This window comes from Panthera onca, chromosome E1 (assembly GCF_046562875.1).
Source record: "Panthera onca isolate mPanOnc1 chromosome E1, mPanOnc1 haplotype 2, whole genome shotgun sequence".
NCBI classification, from domain to species: Eukaryota; Metazoa; Chordata; class Mammalia; order Carnivora; family Felidae; genus Panthera; species Panthera onca.
In genome coordinates, this window is record NC_138352.1 from 20,733,853 (window position 1) to 20,754,039 (window position 20,187).

A 20,187-nucleotide genomic window follows, 5' to 3' on the forward strand; every position below is an offset into this window, starting at 1 on the left:
GCAATGCAGGAAAAAAACAGGTGGTTGCAGCTCAGAGATATTATGACCCACAACTTAATGGTTGAGAAAACAGGAGGTAGGTCCTGAGAAAGAAACCTTATCAAAACCGAAGCCTGGACCCTCGGAATCCGGGACTTACGCACAGGTACCTGCCAGAGCTCCAATCCTGTCTCCCCAAAACCTGGTGACTCATCAGGGTCATTGGGACCACTTGGTAAAAACACAGATTCCCAGACCTGGGACCTGAAAATTCTCCAGTCTCCGTGATTAACCAGATTGGGGGGGGGGGGGGGCGCGGGGCAAGTGGTAGAGTCCATAGTAATCCATCCCAGGAACCAGCCACAGACCAGAAGACACGTAAATGAGACAAAACTTGAGGGTTAGGATCAGGCAAGGTTTGAACCAAGATGCATGGCGGGAATGTAGGGTAATTTAAGGAACTCCCTAAACGCCCATCATCATTACCCGACCTTCTAAAACCATCAGGCTCACGACACCTGTCTCCAGAGAGCCATGGCTTTGACGTGAGGCTTTGTCATCTATCCTAGTTCCGGGGCAGACTCGCGAATTAGAGTAGGACTGTCACAAACCCTTTCGCGCGGCTCAGTCTTTAGACTCTTCCTAGAATAGGGGACCATGAAATGGAGAGGAGAAAATGTGCAGTGAAGGAAGCCGAGAGGGAAAAGGCACCAAGAGAAGGTGCCAGTGGCTGCTTGATGGGGACAGAGCTGGCAGAGGGCGGAAGGCAGATCAGGGCCACCTGGTTCAGACACGCGGAGAGCCCCGGTGACCTCACGGTCCTGCGTGCTCCTCGTCCACACCATTCAGACTTTCTGAGTACTAGCTACGAACAGGTGCCAAGCCTGGGGAGGGGATCCAGGAGCCCACAATTTTGTCCTGCTCTCAGGTAGCTGACGGCCTGGATGGGGAGCACGGATGACCTCCTCGTCCCTCAGCTACAGCACCTGCCCTCAAGTCCAGCCCTCCCAATGGATGTATCCTGAGGGCAGGGACTGGGTCAAATAAATGTATCCCTGTCTCCCAGGCAAGGTAGAGTGGGCATTCGGTGTTGGAGGAATGAACACAGACTCAGCTCAGAGCAAACAGGAGAACTCAGTTTGGCTACGTGGCCAAAGGCTGCTTTTCACAAAATGTGTGTGTGTGTGTGTGTGTGTGTGTGTCTAGATGAAAAGACAGACGGATGGATGGAAAGACAAAGAAGGACCAGGCAGAACGGACAGACTTCCCATTCCCTTCACATAGCATGAATTACAAATCCCGCAAGCCGTCCAATCTAAAACGAGCAAAGAATACACGGCCGCAGGGGTGGGGGTGTGGTGTTAAAGAAACATAATGGCAGATTACCAAGCAGAAGAGACGTCCGGTCTCACTCAAAACTGGAGAAACCCAAACAGAGATGACAACAAGACACTGTTTTCTTACCCACCGGACACGTAATGTCTTTCAAGACTGACAACCCCTCGTTACCAAGGATCTGGAAAAACAGGCTGGGAGTGTCTTGGAAAGGCAGTATGGCAATAGCGATCAAAATCCCAAACGCACACGCCCTTTGACCTAACAACAGTTTCGGGGGTGCAGTGATGGCATCAGGATGAAGATATGTTTGGGGGCATGTTTTGTTAGAGGAGGAAAACTCCAGGGACACGCTGGGGATGCCCAGGGGACATGATGCCGTTGTTCCAGGGTATGAAGCAGATGAGGGTGTGCTGGTGTGCGGGGCGTGTCCAAAACACATGGCGAAGTGTACAAAAATGCACAGAAGTGTACAAAACGTTCTCAGATGCATTTCCGAAAGGGGCCTACGTAGGGGTGCCTGGGTGGCTCAGTCGGTTGAGCGTCCGACTTCGGCTCAGGTCATGATCTCGCGGTTCGTGGGTTCAAGCCCTGCATCGGGCTCTGTGCTGATGGCTCAGAGCCTGGAGCCTGCTTCGGAGTCTGTGTCTCCCTCTCTCTCTGCCCCTCCTCTGCTTGCATGCACGCTCTCTCTCTTTCTCAAAAATAAATACAATAAAATAAAATAAAAATTTTAAGGGAGGAAAAAAACAGTCCATGAGAGTGTACTAGAATATATTCGCCTCTTTTGCTGGCAAAGCCCTTTTCAAGTGTGACCTCAAAAGAAGGAATCGAAAAAGCTAGAAATTGTCCCTACTCTCCATAAAAATCATAATCAGAACCTTGAAACATCATTTTACAAAATGGAACTGTTTGTTACACATCATCAAGGCCCTTCTCTAAGAAGGGTGCAAACACCAGAGCTCGCTCTTTGTAGACCCACCTGCCTGCTTGGCCACCACTCCCTGGACCAGTGGACACAACACAGAACGGCTTGGGTGGGTATCTTCGACCGTCAGCGGCCAGTTTCTGCTAAAAGGCTGCTAAGGAGAAGAAGCAAGTCTGCAGAGAGAAATACGTAGGAAGGAAAGCGAGCCCAGAGAAGCAAGTAGGCGTAACACCGCGAGGTCCCAGAGACAGGCCAAACAGCTCAGCACCTGATTTCTGGTCCTTCAGCTGGAGCTTCTACGAGACAGCATATATTCTTCTCATCAATGCTCCCTTCTTTCCCCACAAGCTAGTTTGAACGGGCTTCTATTCTCCTGCCCACAGAAACTGCCCGGTAAACAGCCAAGGCCAGCCCTGAGGCCATCAGATCCACATCTGGAATATTCTTCTGTGGTCATGCTGCACTGGGGCCTCATAACACGGCCCCAGGAGGACCTCCACAGCCTGTCCGTGGAGAAATCACACCGCTCAACCGTTCAGAAGCTTCTCTTCCCACCAAGTGGGATTTTCCACTCATACATCACCTTTCTGATTTGTTTTCTGAGAAAGTCGGCCTTTATGAACCTCAGTCGCTCGGCACCGCTGATCCTCATTTAGAAGACTTTCCAGTAAAAGGTGTGACTTTATGTTTATAAATAATGCTCGAAATCATGGAGTGCTGCTTTTCACAAAGACACAGGAAACTGTCAGAAAGAGCTATGGCTATTTTGGGAACAGGAATAAGCCATCCTCCCTCCTGAGAGGCGACCGCCAAGGCACTTTCCGAGCCCTGCTGGAAGACCATCCGGCCCCCGAATCACAAAGGACCCCGGCCGCTCCTTCGGGCACACCGAGGTCCTTATCAGGAGCCAACGGTGCAAAACATGTACAGTCCGCAATTCTGGACATCACCACCTCTCTCCAACATCAAGAAAGGCTGTGCACGATAGACAGGGCCACACAAGCTGGGGAAGAAACAGACAGCACTTGAGAGTTGAGGAAATAAGATTTCCTTGGGAAACAGCACGAGCAGGTTGGAAAGAAACCTCTCTGCCAAGAGGCCCGCCAGCCTCACCCACTAAGGGAAATTCTAGAATGCTGCAAACAGGGGCAGCCTGCAGGGTGGGCTTAAAGTGCGGTAATGCTTCTCCATCACCTGGAGGGCTGGTAAAGGCACCGAGTTTCTGAGTCAGGAGGTCTGGGCTGAGAGACTGCATTTCTGACAAGCCCCCCCGCCCACCTCCAGGTAATGCTGCTGGCCCAGGAACCCGACTTTGAGAACCACAGGCCTAGAGGGGGCCAAGGAAAGGCAGAGTTCTCTCCGCAGAAGTGCTTCCTCCTGGTAAAGGAGATATGGTACGTCTATATAGTGGAATATTCCTCGGCGATCAAAAAGAAGGAAATCTTGCCATTTGCAACAACGAGGATGGAGTATATTCCGCTAGGCAAAATTAGTGACAGAAACACAAATATCTTATGATTTCTCTCATATGTGGAACTTAAGAAACAAAAGAACACAGGGGAAGGGAAGGAAAATTAAGATAAAAACAGGGAGGGGGGCAAACCAGGAGAGACTCTCAAATACAGAGAATAAACAGGGTTGTTAGAGGGGAGGTGGGTGGGGGGCTGGGCTAAGTGGGGGATGGGCGTTAAGGAGGGCATTTGTTGGGATGAGCACTGAGTGTCATGTTAAGTGATGAATCACTAAATTCTTTTCCTGAAATCATTACTATGCTATATGTTAACTAACTTGGATTGAATTTTTAAAAATACAAAAAAAAACAAATTAAAAAAAAAACTGCTTCCTCCTGTCTCCAGGTGTTAGGGGAAAGTTTTGGGTTTTTTAAAAAAATATTTATTTACTTTGAGAGAGAAAGGGAGAGAGAGCGAGAGCACAAGCAGGGGAGGGGCAGAGAGAGAGGGAGACACAGAAGCCGAAGCAGGCTCCAGGCTCTGAGCTGTCAGCACAGAGCCCGACGCAGGGCTCAAACTCACGGACCGTGAGATCGTGACCTGAGCCGAAGTCAGACACTTCATCGACTGAGCCCCCCAGGCGCCCCAACAGATGTCATTTTTATATACCGGTGGCAGAAAGCAAGTGAGGTCTTTATCTGGGGCCAGGGAAGAAGAGGGGTGAAGAAAAGGAGGCAGGAGTCCCTCTTGACTCTCAGCCTGACATTCTCCTCCCTTGGCGGGAGACAGCACATGGCCCGGCCCCCTTGGGTGCTCCTCACCCCCAGATAAATGAGACCAGGCTCCCAACTGTGCACCCTGGCCCCAGAAGAAACCCCAAAGCTTAGCAGTGCCCAAGATATGATGAGAGACTCCAACGGGAAAATGGCATCTGAGAGAGCAATGTGGAGTCCAGGAGGGTGGGCTGGGATCTGAAGATTGGGAACTAAGAGAGAGCGTTGGGGCTCTCAGCTCCTGTCCTCTCCTGCACCTCAGAGGCATAACTTTTATCCTACTTATAAAATTAATACAGGTCCCCGGAGGAAACGCTGGAAAACACGGAAAAATCAAGAGAGAAAACAGAAGTCCTCCCGGATCCGTCGCTGGGAAAGAACCACCACGGACCAACCCCCAGCCCCCCGCCCCAGCACCTGGCGGCAAAGGTGTGGCATGGGGGCCAAGGGGCCACCCCAACCTGCAGGAATCAGGGACAGAAGGAAGGTGGTGGCACGGCTCAGGGCTATCTGCACGGCCACCAGGGTTCATCCCCTGGGGGAAATTCGGAGCCTGAAACCAGCCGGATCCACTCTTGCAAACACAGGGAAATCAAGACTTCAGGATGCCGGGGCTGCACGAAGGACTGACCAGAGCAGGAAGGGGCAAAGCTGGGGGCCCGACCCCCAGCCCGGTCCTCTCTGATGCGCTCAAAAACCATTATGAGAACAATCGAAAGGATCTGGAAATCAGCTGCTTAATGTGTCCCTTTCCGGAAGCTTACATAAAAGCTTTTCTGCACGTCCCTCTCCTGGAAGCACCAGGATTCTGGGACCCAGGCGACTATTTTCAGCCAGAGCCCACGCCCTGCATTCCCCGACAGGCTGTCAGGGCAACAGGAAAGGAGGCCACCTTGCGGCTGCTGGTGCTACTTTACCTGAGGGCCAGGTGTCAGAAACGCAGGTGACAGGTCGCACGTCTCCAAGGCCTTCTGGAGGACATGCTGCCACCCGTCTGACTTCATGGTGCCCAAAGAGATCACCGGTGGCCTGCCATGCTGGGGCCTGGGAAGCGTGTTGGTTTTCCGGGGCTTCCCCACAAACCACCACCAACCAGGGGGCTTAAACAACAGAAATGTGTTGCGTCCCAGTTTTGGGGGCCAAGAGCCAGAGATCCAGGTCTGGCGGGGCTGGTTCCTTCTGAGGGCTGTGAAGGAGAGTCCGTTCCAGCATCTGTCATCTGGGTCTTTGTATCACCTCCCCCTCCCCCTTCCCCGCCATGTATTTGCCACTATGCCCCAAATTCTCCTTTTTGTAAAGACTCCCGTGGATTGGATCGGGCCCACCGTGTTCCAGGACGACCTTATCTTAATTTGAGCATCTGTGAAGATCTTATACCCAAGGTCACGTCCACAGCTCCTGGGGGTTAGGATTTCAACATCTTTTGCAGGGGCACAGACATCAATCCCTATCAGGAAGCAAGGGGCTGGGGCTGGGGCTGGCTGTGAAGCCTGGGCTAGAAGTCCAGAGGGCCTGGGTCTGTGGCACGGCCCAGAGGGGCAGCAAGGGGACCGACCGCCAGGGACCGGGAGACAGCTAAGCCCCAAGTCTAGCGCAGACCCCAGGGGGCCTCCGATCAGACCACATGTGCCCAGTCAGGCTGGCTGTGAACATACGAGCTATCAAACTGCTTCTGCTCTGACTTCTCTAACCCAAGTGCCCCCAGTCACCCGGAACCCCTACGAGGTCCCCACAATGGCCACGCGAGGGTTAATTTGGGGGGTGGGGGTGAGAGGCAGGACCCCCCCCCCCCCAGGTCATATTGCTCCCACAGCTCCTCCCTGTTCCAGACTGCAGGATCATTTCCACTCCCCCCCCCATTACAGGAGCTGTTTCTCCCGGGGCTGAGGGCATCTTCGGGCGTGCAGAGAAGCGTTAAACACAGCTGGTCGGGAGATTCAGTCAACAGCAACGACCGGGGGGGGGGGGGGGGGGGGGCGCTGCCGTATGCAAGGCCCGGCTTATGGTGTGTGCAAAGGACAAGATCCTTCCAGCGCAGGGTCTCAGTGCCCCTGCGCTCGGCCCAGCACCCTGTTCCCAGGGAGCGGCATGAAGTAAACACATCCTGCATGACTAACTTCTCACCCTGTTCTCCTCCCACGCCTCTTGGATGAGCCCTGCCTACTCTGGAATCCGACTGGGACTGAAGTAACAAAAACGCCGTTACCCCACTCCGAGATCTTCCTCCGATAACAAAGATCTGATCATCGGGAAACCGCGCCAGCTTTACAGACGGAGGCGCGTTCCCAAACTGTGGCGGGTGATGGGCATGCTGGTGTTGGGACTCTTTGGTTTCAGAGAATCTTAGAGCCGGAAGGGATCTTCAGAGAGCTCTATGCAAGCAGGAAAGAAAACCTGAGATCCAACCCACGAGGAAAAGACCCATTTAACAATCCCCTCTCCACCTGAAGGACGCATTCCGTCTTTGCAAACATGTAAACTTGTAGCCATGTGCACTGTTAGCCCACACCGCCCTCCCCCGTAAGAAGCCATCCAAGTGGATAATTGGAGCTGAGCTCAGAGAGGCATTAACAAACACTTGTTGCTTGATAATCAATTCTTGCGGCGCTCGCCCACTCACTGATCAGAATGCAACCTACAGATCCTTTCCATTTTTGCTAGGGGTTCCCAAGGCTCTGTGGACTCTCACCCTTTAAGCAGCTACCCGGTTTCCACTGTCCAGACTGCCCTTCCAGATGGACCCCAACTTCCTGCTGCAGCCACGGGTTCCCAGAGCCCCAATACACACACACACACACACACACACACACACACACAGACTTCACGCCAGCCCCGGAAAGGCAATGCTTCCTGCGCTGATAGTCAGGTGCACGCAAAACCTCCAGGAATAAGGCAGCACACGAGATGAGCCGGAGGTCCTTGCTGAAATAGATGCTTTGTAACTATATACCAGTCAGCCATTTCTCCCTGGATTCTCTTTTTTGAGTTATTTTAATTTTTATTTAAAAAATTTTTTTAACGTTTATTCGTTTTTTGATAGAGACAGAGCGTGAGTGGGGGAGGGGCGGAGAGAGAGGGAGACAGAATCAGAAGCAGGCTCTGGGCTCTGAGCTGTCAGCACAGAGCCCGACACGGGGCTCGAACTCACGGACCGTGAGATCATGACCTGAGCTGAAGTCGGACGCTCAACTGACTGAGCCACCCAGGCGCCCCTGTTTTTTATTTTAGAGAGAGAGAGAGCGTTTGACCAGGGGAAAGGGGAAGAGAGAGAGAGAGAGAGAGAGAGAAAGCTTAAGCAGACTCCATAGTCAGCACGAAGTCCAACACAGGACTCGATCCCACAACCCCGGGATCATGCCCTGAGCCAAAATCAAGAGTTGGACGCTCAACTGACTGAGCCACCCAAGTGCCTCACTCCCTGGATTCTTGATTCTCTTACCGGATCGGATCCCCTTTCTTAATCTCCGATTTCCAAGAGCATTTATAAAATAAATATATAAATATATATAAATATAAATAAATCCTCCCGACTTGGTGTCCAATGCCACCTCTCTTACGCATTACTTGGTATAAAACCACGAGGCTCTGTCTCAACGCGGGTCAAAACTCCAACACCCACAGGAACTGGACACACAAAACGCAGGCGTGCGACGAAGGGTAAGAAAAATCAGGGGGAGTGAGGCAACCTTCTCGGCTCCTCCCGGCTTATGTGCACGCAGGAAGGTGGGTCCGATGCGGCCACACCCCATGATTCTTCAAGAGAAGACAAGGTAACCGATGTTCATGGAAAACGTCCCAATTTGCCAATGTTGTCAAGTCACAGAACATTTTAAATCGCTACGTACGCAGAATAAAATGCCGACCCCTGGTGTCAAGACAATCCAGCACGTGACCTCCGTCACACCTGCACCTCTTCGGGCAGTTCAGCAGGATCTGGAGGTGCTGACCCTGCTGTGACCGTCCTACCGACACAGAGGCACCCTAATGCCACTGCCCTAGAAATTTAGTCATCGTGGATGAGCACTGTTTTATTTTATTTTTTTTAATGAGTTCAAGCCAAGCAAACACCATTTCCTATGGGTCCACAACTCACAGCCATATCGTACTCTTATTTTGGCCTTTAATGAATGAATATTGCTCAAGCTAATAACCGGTAGAGATCCCGCCACCTGATACGGTTGGGTTACCCTGACAGGGATGGATCAGCCACTCCAGCCCATCAGATGCCACCAAACTCCGCTCACGGGGTCACGGGGCTCTGCGTGATGTGCGGTGAGGGGTCAATAACTCTATGCTGGCACTTGCTTCCTGACCAAAGCTGAGGCAACTTAGCAAGCCCCCGTCTAAAAACCTCCAGAGAAGAGCAATACAAAAGTAGAAACCTTACGGCTTCTTACCGTATCAAAGGCTTGAACGATTTCACTAGACTCTTAAGTTCCCTTTGAAGACAAGGATCGTGTTCGTTCGGTCCAGATGTCACGATGGGAAAATGAAAATCGTAGAAGCCCCCAAATGCTCTGACTTAACCACAGCTAGAAGCAAAGTCGAAACAAGCGTTCACAGGGGTTTTTTTAGTGGCAAAAATGCTGAGATTAAAAAAAAATTTTTTTTTTGAACTTTTGACGCGAATGCTCTGAAATTGAAAGATCTGCCACTCATCCTGGTTAGAAGAATCAGGATAAAGACTGGAAGGTATCCACAAGTCCGTTACCTTGACAACACTGAAGAATATAAATGCTAGCCAGGGTGAAGGGTCTTTCGTGACAGGTTTATACTCAATCTGTAACTTGTCGGCGCAAAATTGAGTAATCTGTTCGGAAGCGGCTCATCTCGGAGGTTCCGCCTGAACTACAGTAGCTTACGGTTATACAACCTTTAACCTCGAGACTAGAATATGTGTTTACTTGTTTGAAGAAAATTGTGTTTTTTCCACTGTACCTCTGTAAAAGAAAATTGGATTTAAGTTTACTCTTCAACCTCATGCTATTTGATCTGCTGACTATGCCCTCATCAATCTTACGGTCTCCTTGCAAGTCAAAAATGGGTGGGAACTATTAGAAAGCGCTTAAAAATATAAAGCAGACGTTTTTACTCTTTCCAAAGAACAGATTCTGATTCAGTAGGTCTGTGGTGGGACCTGCCTGCATATTGGTATTTTTTTTTTAATGTTTATTTATTTTTGAGAGAGAGAGAGAGAGAGAGAGAGAGAGAGAAAGGGAGCAGAGGAGGGGCAGAGACAGAGGGAGACATAGAATCCAAAGCAGGCTCCAGGCTCCGAGCTGTCAGCACAGACCCCGACGCCGGGCTCGAACTCACCAACTGCGAGATCATGACCTGAGCTGAAGTCGGACACTTACTTAGCTGACTGAGCCACGCAGGCACCCACCTTTTTAAAAATTTCTTTTTAATATTTATGGTAGCAAAAAAATTTTTTTTAATGCTTATTTTTGAGAGAGACATACAGAGTGTAAGCCGGGGAGGGGCGGGGGGGGGGGGGGACACAGAATCTGAAGCAGGCTCCAGTTGGATGCTTAACCGACTGAGCCACCCGGGTGCCCTTTAATGTTTGCGGTATTTTTAAACAAACTCCCTAGGTATTTCTAGTGCCCACCAAAGTTTGGGAATCAGGCAGAAGGAACCTCCAACCAAAACATCATATGCCTCTTTTTATTGTGTTAATTTATATACCATAAACTCCTCTCTAAAAGCACGTAATAGTTTCTACTATGTTCACAGAATTGTGCAGATATTACCAACTATCTAATTTTGGAACACTTTCATCATCTAACCCTCGTACCCATCCGAGGTCTCTGATCCTCCCCTCTCTCTGCCTGGGAAACCACTCATCTACTTTCTGGATCTACGTCATTGCCTATCCCGGGTATTTTGCGTAAATGGAACCATACGGCGTATGGTTTTTTGTATCGGCTTCTTGCGCTCAGCATGATGTTTTCAAGGTTCATCCGTGTTGCAGCAGGTGTCCACAAGTATTTCATTCCTGTTTATGCCTGAATAAGATCCCATTTTTAAGGATACAGCTCATTTTGTGTATCCATTCATCGTGTGACAGACATTTTGGTGGTTTCCAGCCACGATGAAGAATGCCATCGTGAATATTCACGTACAGGTTTTCGCGTGTATATAACCAATTCTCTTGGGTATGTATCTAGGAGTGGAATTGCTGGGTCATATCCCACACGTTCCTTTTTTTTTTTTTTTTTAACATTTGTTTATTTTTGAGAGAGAGAGAGGGTGCAAGCAGGGGAGGGGCGGGACACAGGATCCAAAGTGGGCTCCTCACTGACAGCAGTGAGACCGATGTGGGGCTTGAACTCATGAACCGCGAGATCATGACCTGAGCCGAAGTTGGACACTCAATCGACTGAGCCACCCAGGCGTCCCTCACACATTCCTTCCTGTTTCACTTCCATATCTGGATAATTTGCTGCTAATCGGTGACCCCGCCTAACAGCCCATGAGGATAGTTCTTATACTCTGGACCAATCAGCTGCCTTTTCCACAGTAACTCAACTTCCTAGAACACAGTAAACAATACAATCCTTTTTGTCTCCTTTGTCTTGGTTTTTTACGGGTCTTCCGTATCCTGGCTGTGGGCAGGACTCTAACCCACTCGGCATTTGCCAAAGTTCCAAGATTACCGCCCTTCAAAAAGGCTGAGATTTGAGGAATGTGTTGTGCACTTTAAATGCTACCTTAACGCTAAATTAAAATGGATTCTCTGCGAGGAAAAACAAAACCCACACAGAAACAGATTAATAATAAGCGCTAAGGTCTAACAGCTTTGCGCAAAGAGTCCATTAGATAAAAATAAGAAAGCCAAAACAAGAAACGTGTATGAATGCACACACACATACACACACACAGCGAACTCAAATCAACTAAACGTGCCAAGAAAAGGCAACATTCTCATCTCACATTTGTTCAACACAGATGGACAGAAGAAAACAGATAGAGGTTTCTGAGTGTAGAAGTTTCTCCGGGCAACTGTTATTAACAGGGAATTATCAGGGCTGTTCTATCTGGAAAATGAGAAAAACATCTAATTATTTGTAACAAAGAAGAGGTCAAACAATGCTTTTGAAAGTGTTCTACTGGAAAACTTACCCACAAACTCACATTAATTCCTGGTGTAATAAAGTTAAATGGGAATCTACTCATTTAAAGAAAAATTAAAACAAGAAATCAAGAGAACGACCGGCCATTTGGCAAATGAATCCAAAAAGCTCAAAACCTGGTGAGGCCCTCCGAGCTTCACTCACAAACATAATAAAACATTTGTACGTATGGATACTTTATCAAAAGAGCAAAAACAATTCCTAGCTCCTCTGGGCTTCGGCTGGGGCTCCAAGAAGATAGTTGTGTTTCCCTTAAAAATAAATTTTATTTTGGGGTGCCTGGGTGGCTCAGTTGGTGGAGCGTCCAACTTCGGCTCAGGTCATGATCTCGCAGTCTGTGAGTTCGAGCCCCACGTCGGACTCTGTGCTGACAGCTCAGAGCCTGGAGCCTGCTTCGGATTCTGGATCTCTCTCTCGCTCTGCCCCGCCCTCTCAAAAATAAATAAACATTAAAAAAATAAAATAGGGGCGCCTGAGTGGCTCAGTTGGTTAAGCATCCGACTTCGGCTTGGGTCATGATCTCACGGTCCATGAATTCGAGCCCCGCGTCGGGCTCTGTGCTGACAGCTCAGAGCCTGGAGCCTGCTTCGGATTCTGTGTCTCCCTCTCTCTCTGACCCTCCCCCGTTCATGCTCTGTCTCTCTCTGTCTCAAAAATAAACATTATAAAAAAATTTTTTAAATAAAAATAAAATAAATAAATAAAATAAAGTATCACCTCTATCATAAACTTGATCTATATTTCAGTTTCTGAGTGTTCTTCTCAACCATCATTTCTCTTTTGCCCTTCACAATATTGCCTTATTTCTCCTGAATTCTTCCTATCTCTGACAATTATTTCAAAGTCTCCCTCGCTCCTCCTTCCATGTTTCTCTGCAAGACTCTCTCCTAGAGGTTCGCCCTGGGTGATGATCTCCTGCATTTCACGGCTTCATTCCTCCGTTCACGATGGAATGAAAATTCTGGGCTGCCCTCTGTGGTCGTACAGGTTGGTCACTGCATAACGCTGCCAGGCCAAAGGGGTAAGAAGAGGTGAAATCCATTCTGCTTTCTGCTTGCCAAGCCAGGCACCCACATGGCTCCCCAGATCCTCATCTCCGGCCCAGGTGCCCCCCCATGTCACAGACGCATCCGTCCAAACGTAGGCTGGCCAGCTCTCCAAGGAACCCCACGTGCAACATGGATTTTTGTCTTCTCCCCTCCAAACCCGTTCCTCCCTCGTGTCCCAGGTGCTCCCTGCACGGCTCCATCACACAAAGCAAAACAACTCAGAGGAGCCTTGAGTCCTTCTTTCCCTCACCTGCTACATCCTGTCGGACGGATTCTACCTCCTCCCTCCCCAGCTACAGCTGTAGGTGTGGAGCTGACCTCATTCCTTCTATTCTCATTTTGTTTGCGTGGGCCCATGCTCACCGCCCCTGCTTCCTCCCCTCTGCTACCCAAGCAGTCTTGCCACGCTGTTCTGATCACGTCAGGCCTCTGCTTTAATGCCTTCTAGAGCTGTCTGTTGCCCTCAGGGCAAAGTCCCAGGTCTTCCCAGTGTCTCGTGGGGTCATCAGTGGGTCAGACTTTTCCCCGCCGTCTTGCCCTTGTGGCGCGGTGACCCCCACGTGGAATCCCCGAGTCCAGGGTCCCTCCCTCTTCCAAGACCCAGCAAAAGCTGGTGACCCTCTACCCCGGAGCCGCCAGATGTCAACACTAACACTCACAACGCCTGTGGGCATGTGCTGTCTATGATGCCAGTGTTCCAAGGTGGAGATGGCTTCTTGTCCGAATCGGCATCCCCACAGCCCAGCCCGGCCGCCAGCGCTGTGACGATGCCTGTCCCTAAAATCCTCAATGGATTTCAAAGTAAGCAGATGAGCCAGAGAAAGGTAATACAAATGTAAACTTGGCTGCCAACTCATTGCACTTATATGTGGTGTAGAAACGGGGACCGAACACCCACCGTGCCCAAGCGCCCTCCGCGAAGCCATCGGGGATTAAGGGACACCAGAAGTATCTGGAAGAGAGGAAGATGAACAGGAAGACGAGAAGAAAGGTGTGTGGCGGCCAGAGCAGGGTGCACGGCCCTGGCCCGGGTCACATGGCAGGAGAGGCCCCAGGGCTGGGGCAGAAAGGGGGGAAAGCGGCTGGCCCGGCCAGGAGGAGACACAAAGTCAAATGCCCGCCGGGAGTCAGGAGGTCAGGAGGAGAGCGAGAAGCTGTTCCGACAGGTGCTTCCCCCACAGAAGGGCGATCAGATCCAAAAATGTCATCGGAAGCCCAGCAGCCAGAATCAGAAAGATAGCTGGGCTTCTGTTCCCTCTGGCTAAAGAACAAAATCCTTACTATGATGTTCAGGGTCTGCACGATCCCTCCAAACAGGACTATCTCTTTGCCGTCAGAAAGGCATTTCCCGGGGCGTCCGAATGTGGCTCAAGTCCTGATCTCGCAGTTCATGGGTTCGAGCCCCGCGTCGGGCTCTGCCCCGACAGCTCAGAGCCCGGAGCCTGCTTCGGATTGTGTGTCTCCCTCTCTCTCTGCCCCTCCCCCGCTCGTGCTCGGTCTCTGTCTCTCAAAAATGAATACGCATTAAAAAATTTTTTAACTTTTAAAAAAGAAAGAAAGAAAGGCATTTCCCACCCCCCAACCCTTTCCTCGGCCAGGATTACCGCAAGCCTACCAGAGAAAGCAGGCAAGGGGAAGGAGAGCCAATCCTACAGGACGTAACAGAGAGCTTAAAGCAGGGGCCGGTAGCTCAAGGGCCCACCCTCCCCTTATCACACAGCCCATGAACCCGCGAACTAAGATCGTCTTAAGTGCTTGAGAAAGAAATCACGTTGGTGACGTGGAAAAGCTATTTGACATTCACGTTTCAGTGTCTATAAACAAAGTTTTATTGGAACACAGCTACACTCAGTGGTTTCCGTGTCATCTGTGGCAGCTTTCATGTGACGAGGACAGAGCTGAGGAGCAGTGACGGAGACCACAGGAGCCTCACGAACAAAAACGTGTCACTACCTGGCCCTTTACAGAAGACAGTCTGCCCGCCCTTGGTGTAGAGTCTCTGGGGATCAGTATATCCCCGGACCCGCAAGAAAGCCCTGACCGCCAGGCACAGGTGAAAAGCCTGGGGCTCAGGAAAAAAAGCCCCCAGACGCTGTCAGTTAATTAAAATGGGACTTTAATATCCCCTTAACGAAGACGGGAGAGTTACATTAACGGTAGCATATACCTGCAATGGAGCATCACAGAGCTGTGTTGCAACATTAGTTCCAGGAACATGTACACATACAGAAAGACGCTGTCTGACCAGTTCCCAGAACCTGGACCGTTCTTCCGATTTGTTAAGAAGAATGAGCACACACGTGTTACAAGGTAAGAGGATACAAATGTCTGCAACGATGTGCAGGATAAACAGCTTTAGGGAAGGCAACCACAGATTTTTACTTTTTATTTTTTTTCACACCCAGTGAGTTTCTTAACCAGGAACGTACTACTCTCTAATTAAAAGAAAAAAATAGGGGTGCCTGGGTGGCGCAGTCGGTTGGGCGTCCGACTTCGGCCAGGTCACGGTCTCGCGGTCCGTGAGTTCAAGCCCCGCGTCGGGCTCTGGGCTGATGGCTCGGAGCCTGGAGCCTGTTTCCGATTCTGTGTCTCCCTCTCTCTCTGCCCCTCCCCCGTTCATGCTCTGTCTCTCTCTGTCCCAAAAATAAATTAAAAACGTTGAAAAAAAAAAATTAAAAAAAAAAAAAAAAAGAAAAGAAAAAAATAAAATAAAATAAAATAAAATAAATGCAGATTTTACCAAGCCTCTCTTGACCACCCACCCTCACTCAGCCCCTTTGCAATAGAGTGGGTTGATTCAGGACGAGAATCCATCCAAGACCCTGAGGACCTCGGTCGGCATCATGCTGTGCCTAGAACTTCCTCTGAAACTTCAAAGGCCGACCACGGTGCAAGGCCATTCAAGTGTGTGTTTGGAGGAAGCTTAAGATTAGAACGATCAGAAATAGTTCTACTTCCCTTTTCCTAGAAACCCCAGTGACCGCCTCAGCTGGAACAAGCCCCTCAAGCCCGCAGGGGAAGAGAACACAAACCAGCGACCCCTAGTGGCAGCTGCTTTCTCTGCTGTTCCCTCTGAAAGGCTGGCTCCCCGTTACCAGGACCCCTCCGAGGGTGGCCTTGCAATCACCGGCCATAGTAACGGTCCCACTGGGTCAGAAGAGGTGACCGTTAAGTCATGTGGGCGCAGACACGGGAGGTGAAGGACCAAGGCAGGGCCGACACGTGGACATAGACTGTATTTCACATCCCGCCTTGACACGCACATCTGTGATTCGCCTCACATCGAACCTTCTGTGTTTCCCTCCTCTGGGGAGGTGTGGAGGCCAAGAGACAGAGCCCTCTGGCTGCATTTGCTCTGCCCTGCCCTGCCCAAGACCACCCTGTTCTAGAACCTACTGCTGCTCCTTCTATACACCTTCCCTAGCCTTCTTGCAAGCCCCACTCTACAGCCCGCATGCTGGGGGGTCCTGGAGTCACCGTGAGGCCCAGGAAGTCCACAACAACCGAGTGCAAGGAGGTGTGGTCCTAACTCAGCTCAGAACTGCACATGGTTACCCGTGTCCTCTATTAGAAAAAAATAATTCGCAAGTAACCCCAGAATTTCCCAATGAGCATCCCAAGAAACGCGAGCCAGTGGGATACTTCGGGGAAGATGTTGCAGTCAAATTAGGGAAACCCCACACCGGCAACCCCTGTGTGGAAGCTTCTGTCTTATTAGCACAGGCCACACTCCCAGAGGATCCTACAGTAGCTAAACCTGGCTTACTCAGCTTAAACCAGATGTTGACTTGAGAACCTTCTGAGGTCCTGCTTTGGGAACTGGCCCCAGACCATGAGACTGGGTTCGATGGAGAAGCCGGGAGTGGCTGTGAGTTTCCAGAGATGACCCCCAACCCTGAAGGGCGGTCCTCCCCATCCGGCACAGACCCCCACCACCCGGCACCGTGGGGAAAGCAAGAGTCCCCCACAGCCCCGGAGGTAGGTTTCCAAAGAAACAGTCTGAGCATCGGTCGGTACACGCCAGAGAAGGACAGAAACCCTGAGGGAGGCTGGTGCAAGGTCCCCCCGCCCCCCCCCCCAGAGCGGGACTCACCATTGGTGGTCGTGTTGACATAGTAACGCCGACCCTGAGGAGACAAGTAACTCTGCCAGCCAGGCGGAAGGAGGATAATCTGGCTTTCCTCTCCTGGCGGTGGGGGGACCATTCCAGGTTTCTGTGGAAGAGGAGAGAAAAGGTCACACATGGTGGGCACGGGGGGCTGTCGGGGTCAGGCGCTCACAGGGCCTGCACCTGTGCTTGCTCCGGGGCCCCATCACTCTGCACACCCCCGGCTGCAGAACCTGAAGCCAGAGCGCCTCGGGACCCCCGAGGACAGCAGCAGACGAGGCCCCGAGGCCGGCTGTGTGAACCTACCAGAAGTAATTAACGCAAGTCTCAGCAGAGCGCGATGCAAAAGCTTCTCAGACAACGCCGAGAACGGATGGAGGGCAAGGGGGGCGCTTTTCTGGTCCTGCGTCCAAATCTCTCTGGGAGAGATCTGGAGAGAACCGGGCTCACAGGCCAAAACGCGACTCCCTTTTGCTCACGTGTGCTTACGGTGGTTTAATTCTTTTGACCAGGGGGAGCAGTGTTCTTAAAAATAAAAATTGGAGAGATGTGCCTGGGTGGCTCAGTCAGTTCAGTGTCTGACTTTGGCTCAGGTCATGATCTCGCGGTTCATGAGTTCGAGCCCCACGTCAGGCTCTGTGCTGACAGCTCAGAGCCCAGAACCTGCTTCCGATTCTGTGTCTCCCTCTCTTCTCTGCCCCTCCCCTGCTTACCCTGTGTCTCTCTCAAAAATAAATAAACGTTTTAAAAATTTTTTTTAAATAAATAAGAATAAAAATCAGAGAGGGGAGCCTGCGTGGCTCAGTCGGTTAAGCATCCGACTTCGGCTCAGGTCATGATTTCACAGTTTGTGAGTTCGAGCCCCGCGTCGGGCTCTGTGCTGACAGCTCGGAGCCTGGAGCCTGCTTTGGATTCTGTGTCTCCCTCTGTGTCTGCCCCTCCTGTGCTCATGCTCTGTCTCTCTCTCTCTCTCCCTCAAAAATAAATAAACATTAAAAAAGAAGGAAAAAAAGCAAGCAGTGCAAGACACATGGTTCTTTGGCTCTCCTGCTCCTGTATTTTCTTAAGGCTGAAAAACCACGTACATGTGCCCTGCACGCCCTCAGCAGGGACCCGGTCAATCCTAGATGCTCCCGGGACCCTGAGTAAACACGGCCTCCCCATGGCCAACTTCCATCTCCACGGCTTTTAACCCACAGTGCGTCTTCGATTCAGTATGGACAGGTGTCCCAGAACCGGGTGCCGGACAGCGGCCAGGCGGCCTCCTCCCCAGCAGGGCATGTCCAGAATCCCAACACCTGATCACGTTTACCTGGACCTCCAGACACCTGCTTTGGCTCCTCCCACATCGGCCAGTGGTCAAAACACACACACAGCAAACAGTCTTATGAGGAGTCCACTGTGCAGGTGCACATGTGTGTGTGGATAAAATATCCCACATACAGGAGATGTGCATCTTGGCTGAGTGGAGCTGGGAGTATTACAGGAATGAGGCGGCTATGAGGCTTCACGTAAGAGAGGAATATTCTAGAACCCAGAGGGTAAGACGGCAGGCTGCTTCTGTGGAGTCAGGTGTCTTAGAGCGTCCAAGAAGGGAAGGCCATATTTGTTGCTTCTCCTAGCAGCCCCGGGGAGGAAATGGGCAATTGTTAAAGGGTATTAAGCAAGGGTCAGAGACAGACACGGCCAGAAATAGGGTACAGAGGAGAGAGGGACCCAGAGGCAAAGGGGAAACGGCCCTCCGGCCTGGGGCTCAATCCTGACTCAGCCCCTGAGCAGCCACATGACTCGGGGAAGTGACTCAGCCAACTGCTTTTATCTGTACATCCACAAAACCGAGGGGGAAGACAGGAGCCCTGCTGCGGAAGGCGCCATGGACGTGAACGATAACGCACTCAGCACCCAGGAGAGTCCCTGTCACCAAGATGCCTCGTAGCTGAGGGTTCCCGGCGGGAGGGACGCGTTTAAGAGCCCAGTGAGACCCAGTTTCACGCAGCCTCTGCCCCCTGGATGTGAAGTTCAGGGGCCCACAGTCCAGCCTAGCACTCTACCATGTCTGAAACAATGTCACCGTTAACTGTCGCTCCTCCCCAGACCTCTGTGTCCAAGACCGTGCAATTCAAAGGGCAAAGACCCACCCGCTGGGGAGGCTAACGCGTTAAGAGGGTGACGAACACGGAGGCTGGGTGGTGAGCAGACCGCTAGCTCCTTGGGGTGGGGGGGCGGTTGAGGGAGTGGAGGGAACTTCTGACCCTCCATGGCCTACCTGTGACACAGCAAACTATGACACCTGTCCCGTGTCCAAGGCTACACAGTGCTTTTCATCTTCAGAATGACTCTAGGGGCCACCTGGGTGACTCAATAGGTCAAGTGTCCGAGTTTGGCTCAATGTCATGATCTCGCGGGCCGTTGAGTTCCAGCCCTGCATCGGATTCACTCCTGTCAGTGCAGAGCCCGCTCTGGATCCTCTGTCTGCCTCTCTCTGCCCCTCCCCTTCTCTCAAAAATAAATAAACATTAAAAAAAAAAAAAAAGAATGACTCTAGGGGATTCATCTAACTCTGTGGGATCAGACTAAGCCTTGGCTTCCATTATAGGACACTGATGACCACAGAGGTACCCTGACTGCCTTGAGGTCTTACCCATCTAGGAAACGCAGGATTCTCCCTGCCTGGACCCTACAGAGGACACCTGTCGGGGAGGACCTCTGATTCTGAGCCAGGAAGGGCCAACTTCAGCCTATTTCCAAAATGGACCAACGTAGCAAAGGGTGTCTGTCCCCTATCCCCCTCCAGCACCGCCACGGCTGCCCCCTCTGCCTGTCACCTCCCTGTGCTCTGCCCCCACCCACCGGGGCAGCCACAGTCCCGCTCTCCCGAACCACATCGGGAGTCAAAAGACACGGACGCAACTGGGTACGTACCCAGGAGAATTGAAAATGGCACCCAACGCTTACCGTAAATCCGTATTCACAGCAGCACGGTCTACAACAGCCAGAAGGCAGAAACCACCCAAGGGTCCATCGACGGATGAGCGGGGGTCAACAAAATGGGGTGCCTCCCAACAAAGAAATACCCGCCATCAAAAGGAACGAGGTGCTGATACACGCTCCAGCACGGAGGAACCCGGAAACCATGCTACGTGCCGTAAGCTAGAGACACAAAAGGGCCGCATACCGCCCGCTTCCATTTATATGAAATGCCCAGAATAGGGAAATCTATAGAAACAGGAGGCAGATTAGCAGTTGCCAGGGGCTCGGGAGGGAAGGGGGGAGGATGGGTACAGGGTTTCTTTTTTGGGGTGATGCAAATGTTCTGGAAGCAGACAGAGGTGATGGTTGCACAATGCTATGGGTGTATAAATAGCAGCCATGATACACTTTGTTAGGTGTATTTCACAACTAAAAAAAAGAAATCATTGTCAAGCTGT

General features: G+C 51.1%; 1 protein-coding gene across 8 annotated transcripts in view; it reads right to left on the reverse strand.

Annotated features, from left to right (window-relative positions):
- GAS7 (growth arrest specific 7) overlaps positions 1–20,187 on the reverse strand; it is a 215,043-nt gene that overhangs the window by 69,608 nt on the left and 125,248 nt on the right. For all 8 annotated transcript variants that reach the window (XM_060647259.3, XM_060647268.3, XM_060647266.3 and 5 more), the window contains exon 2: positions 16,745–16,865. In XM_060647259.3, coding sequence (XP_060503242.1) covers positions 16,745–16,865 — 121 coding nt within the window. The remainder of the gene's footprint in view (positions 1–16,744; positions 16,866–20,187) is intronic.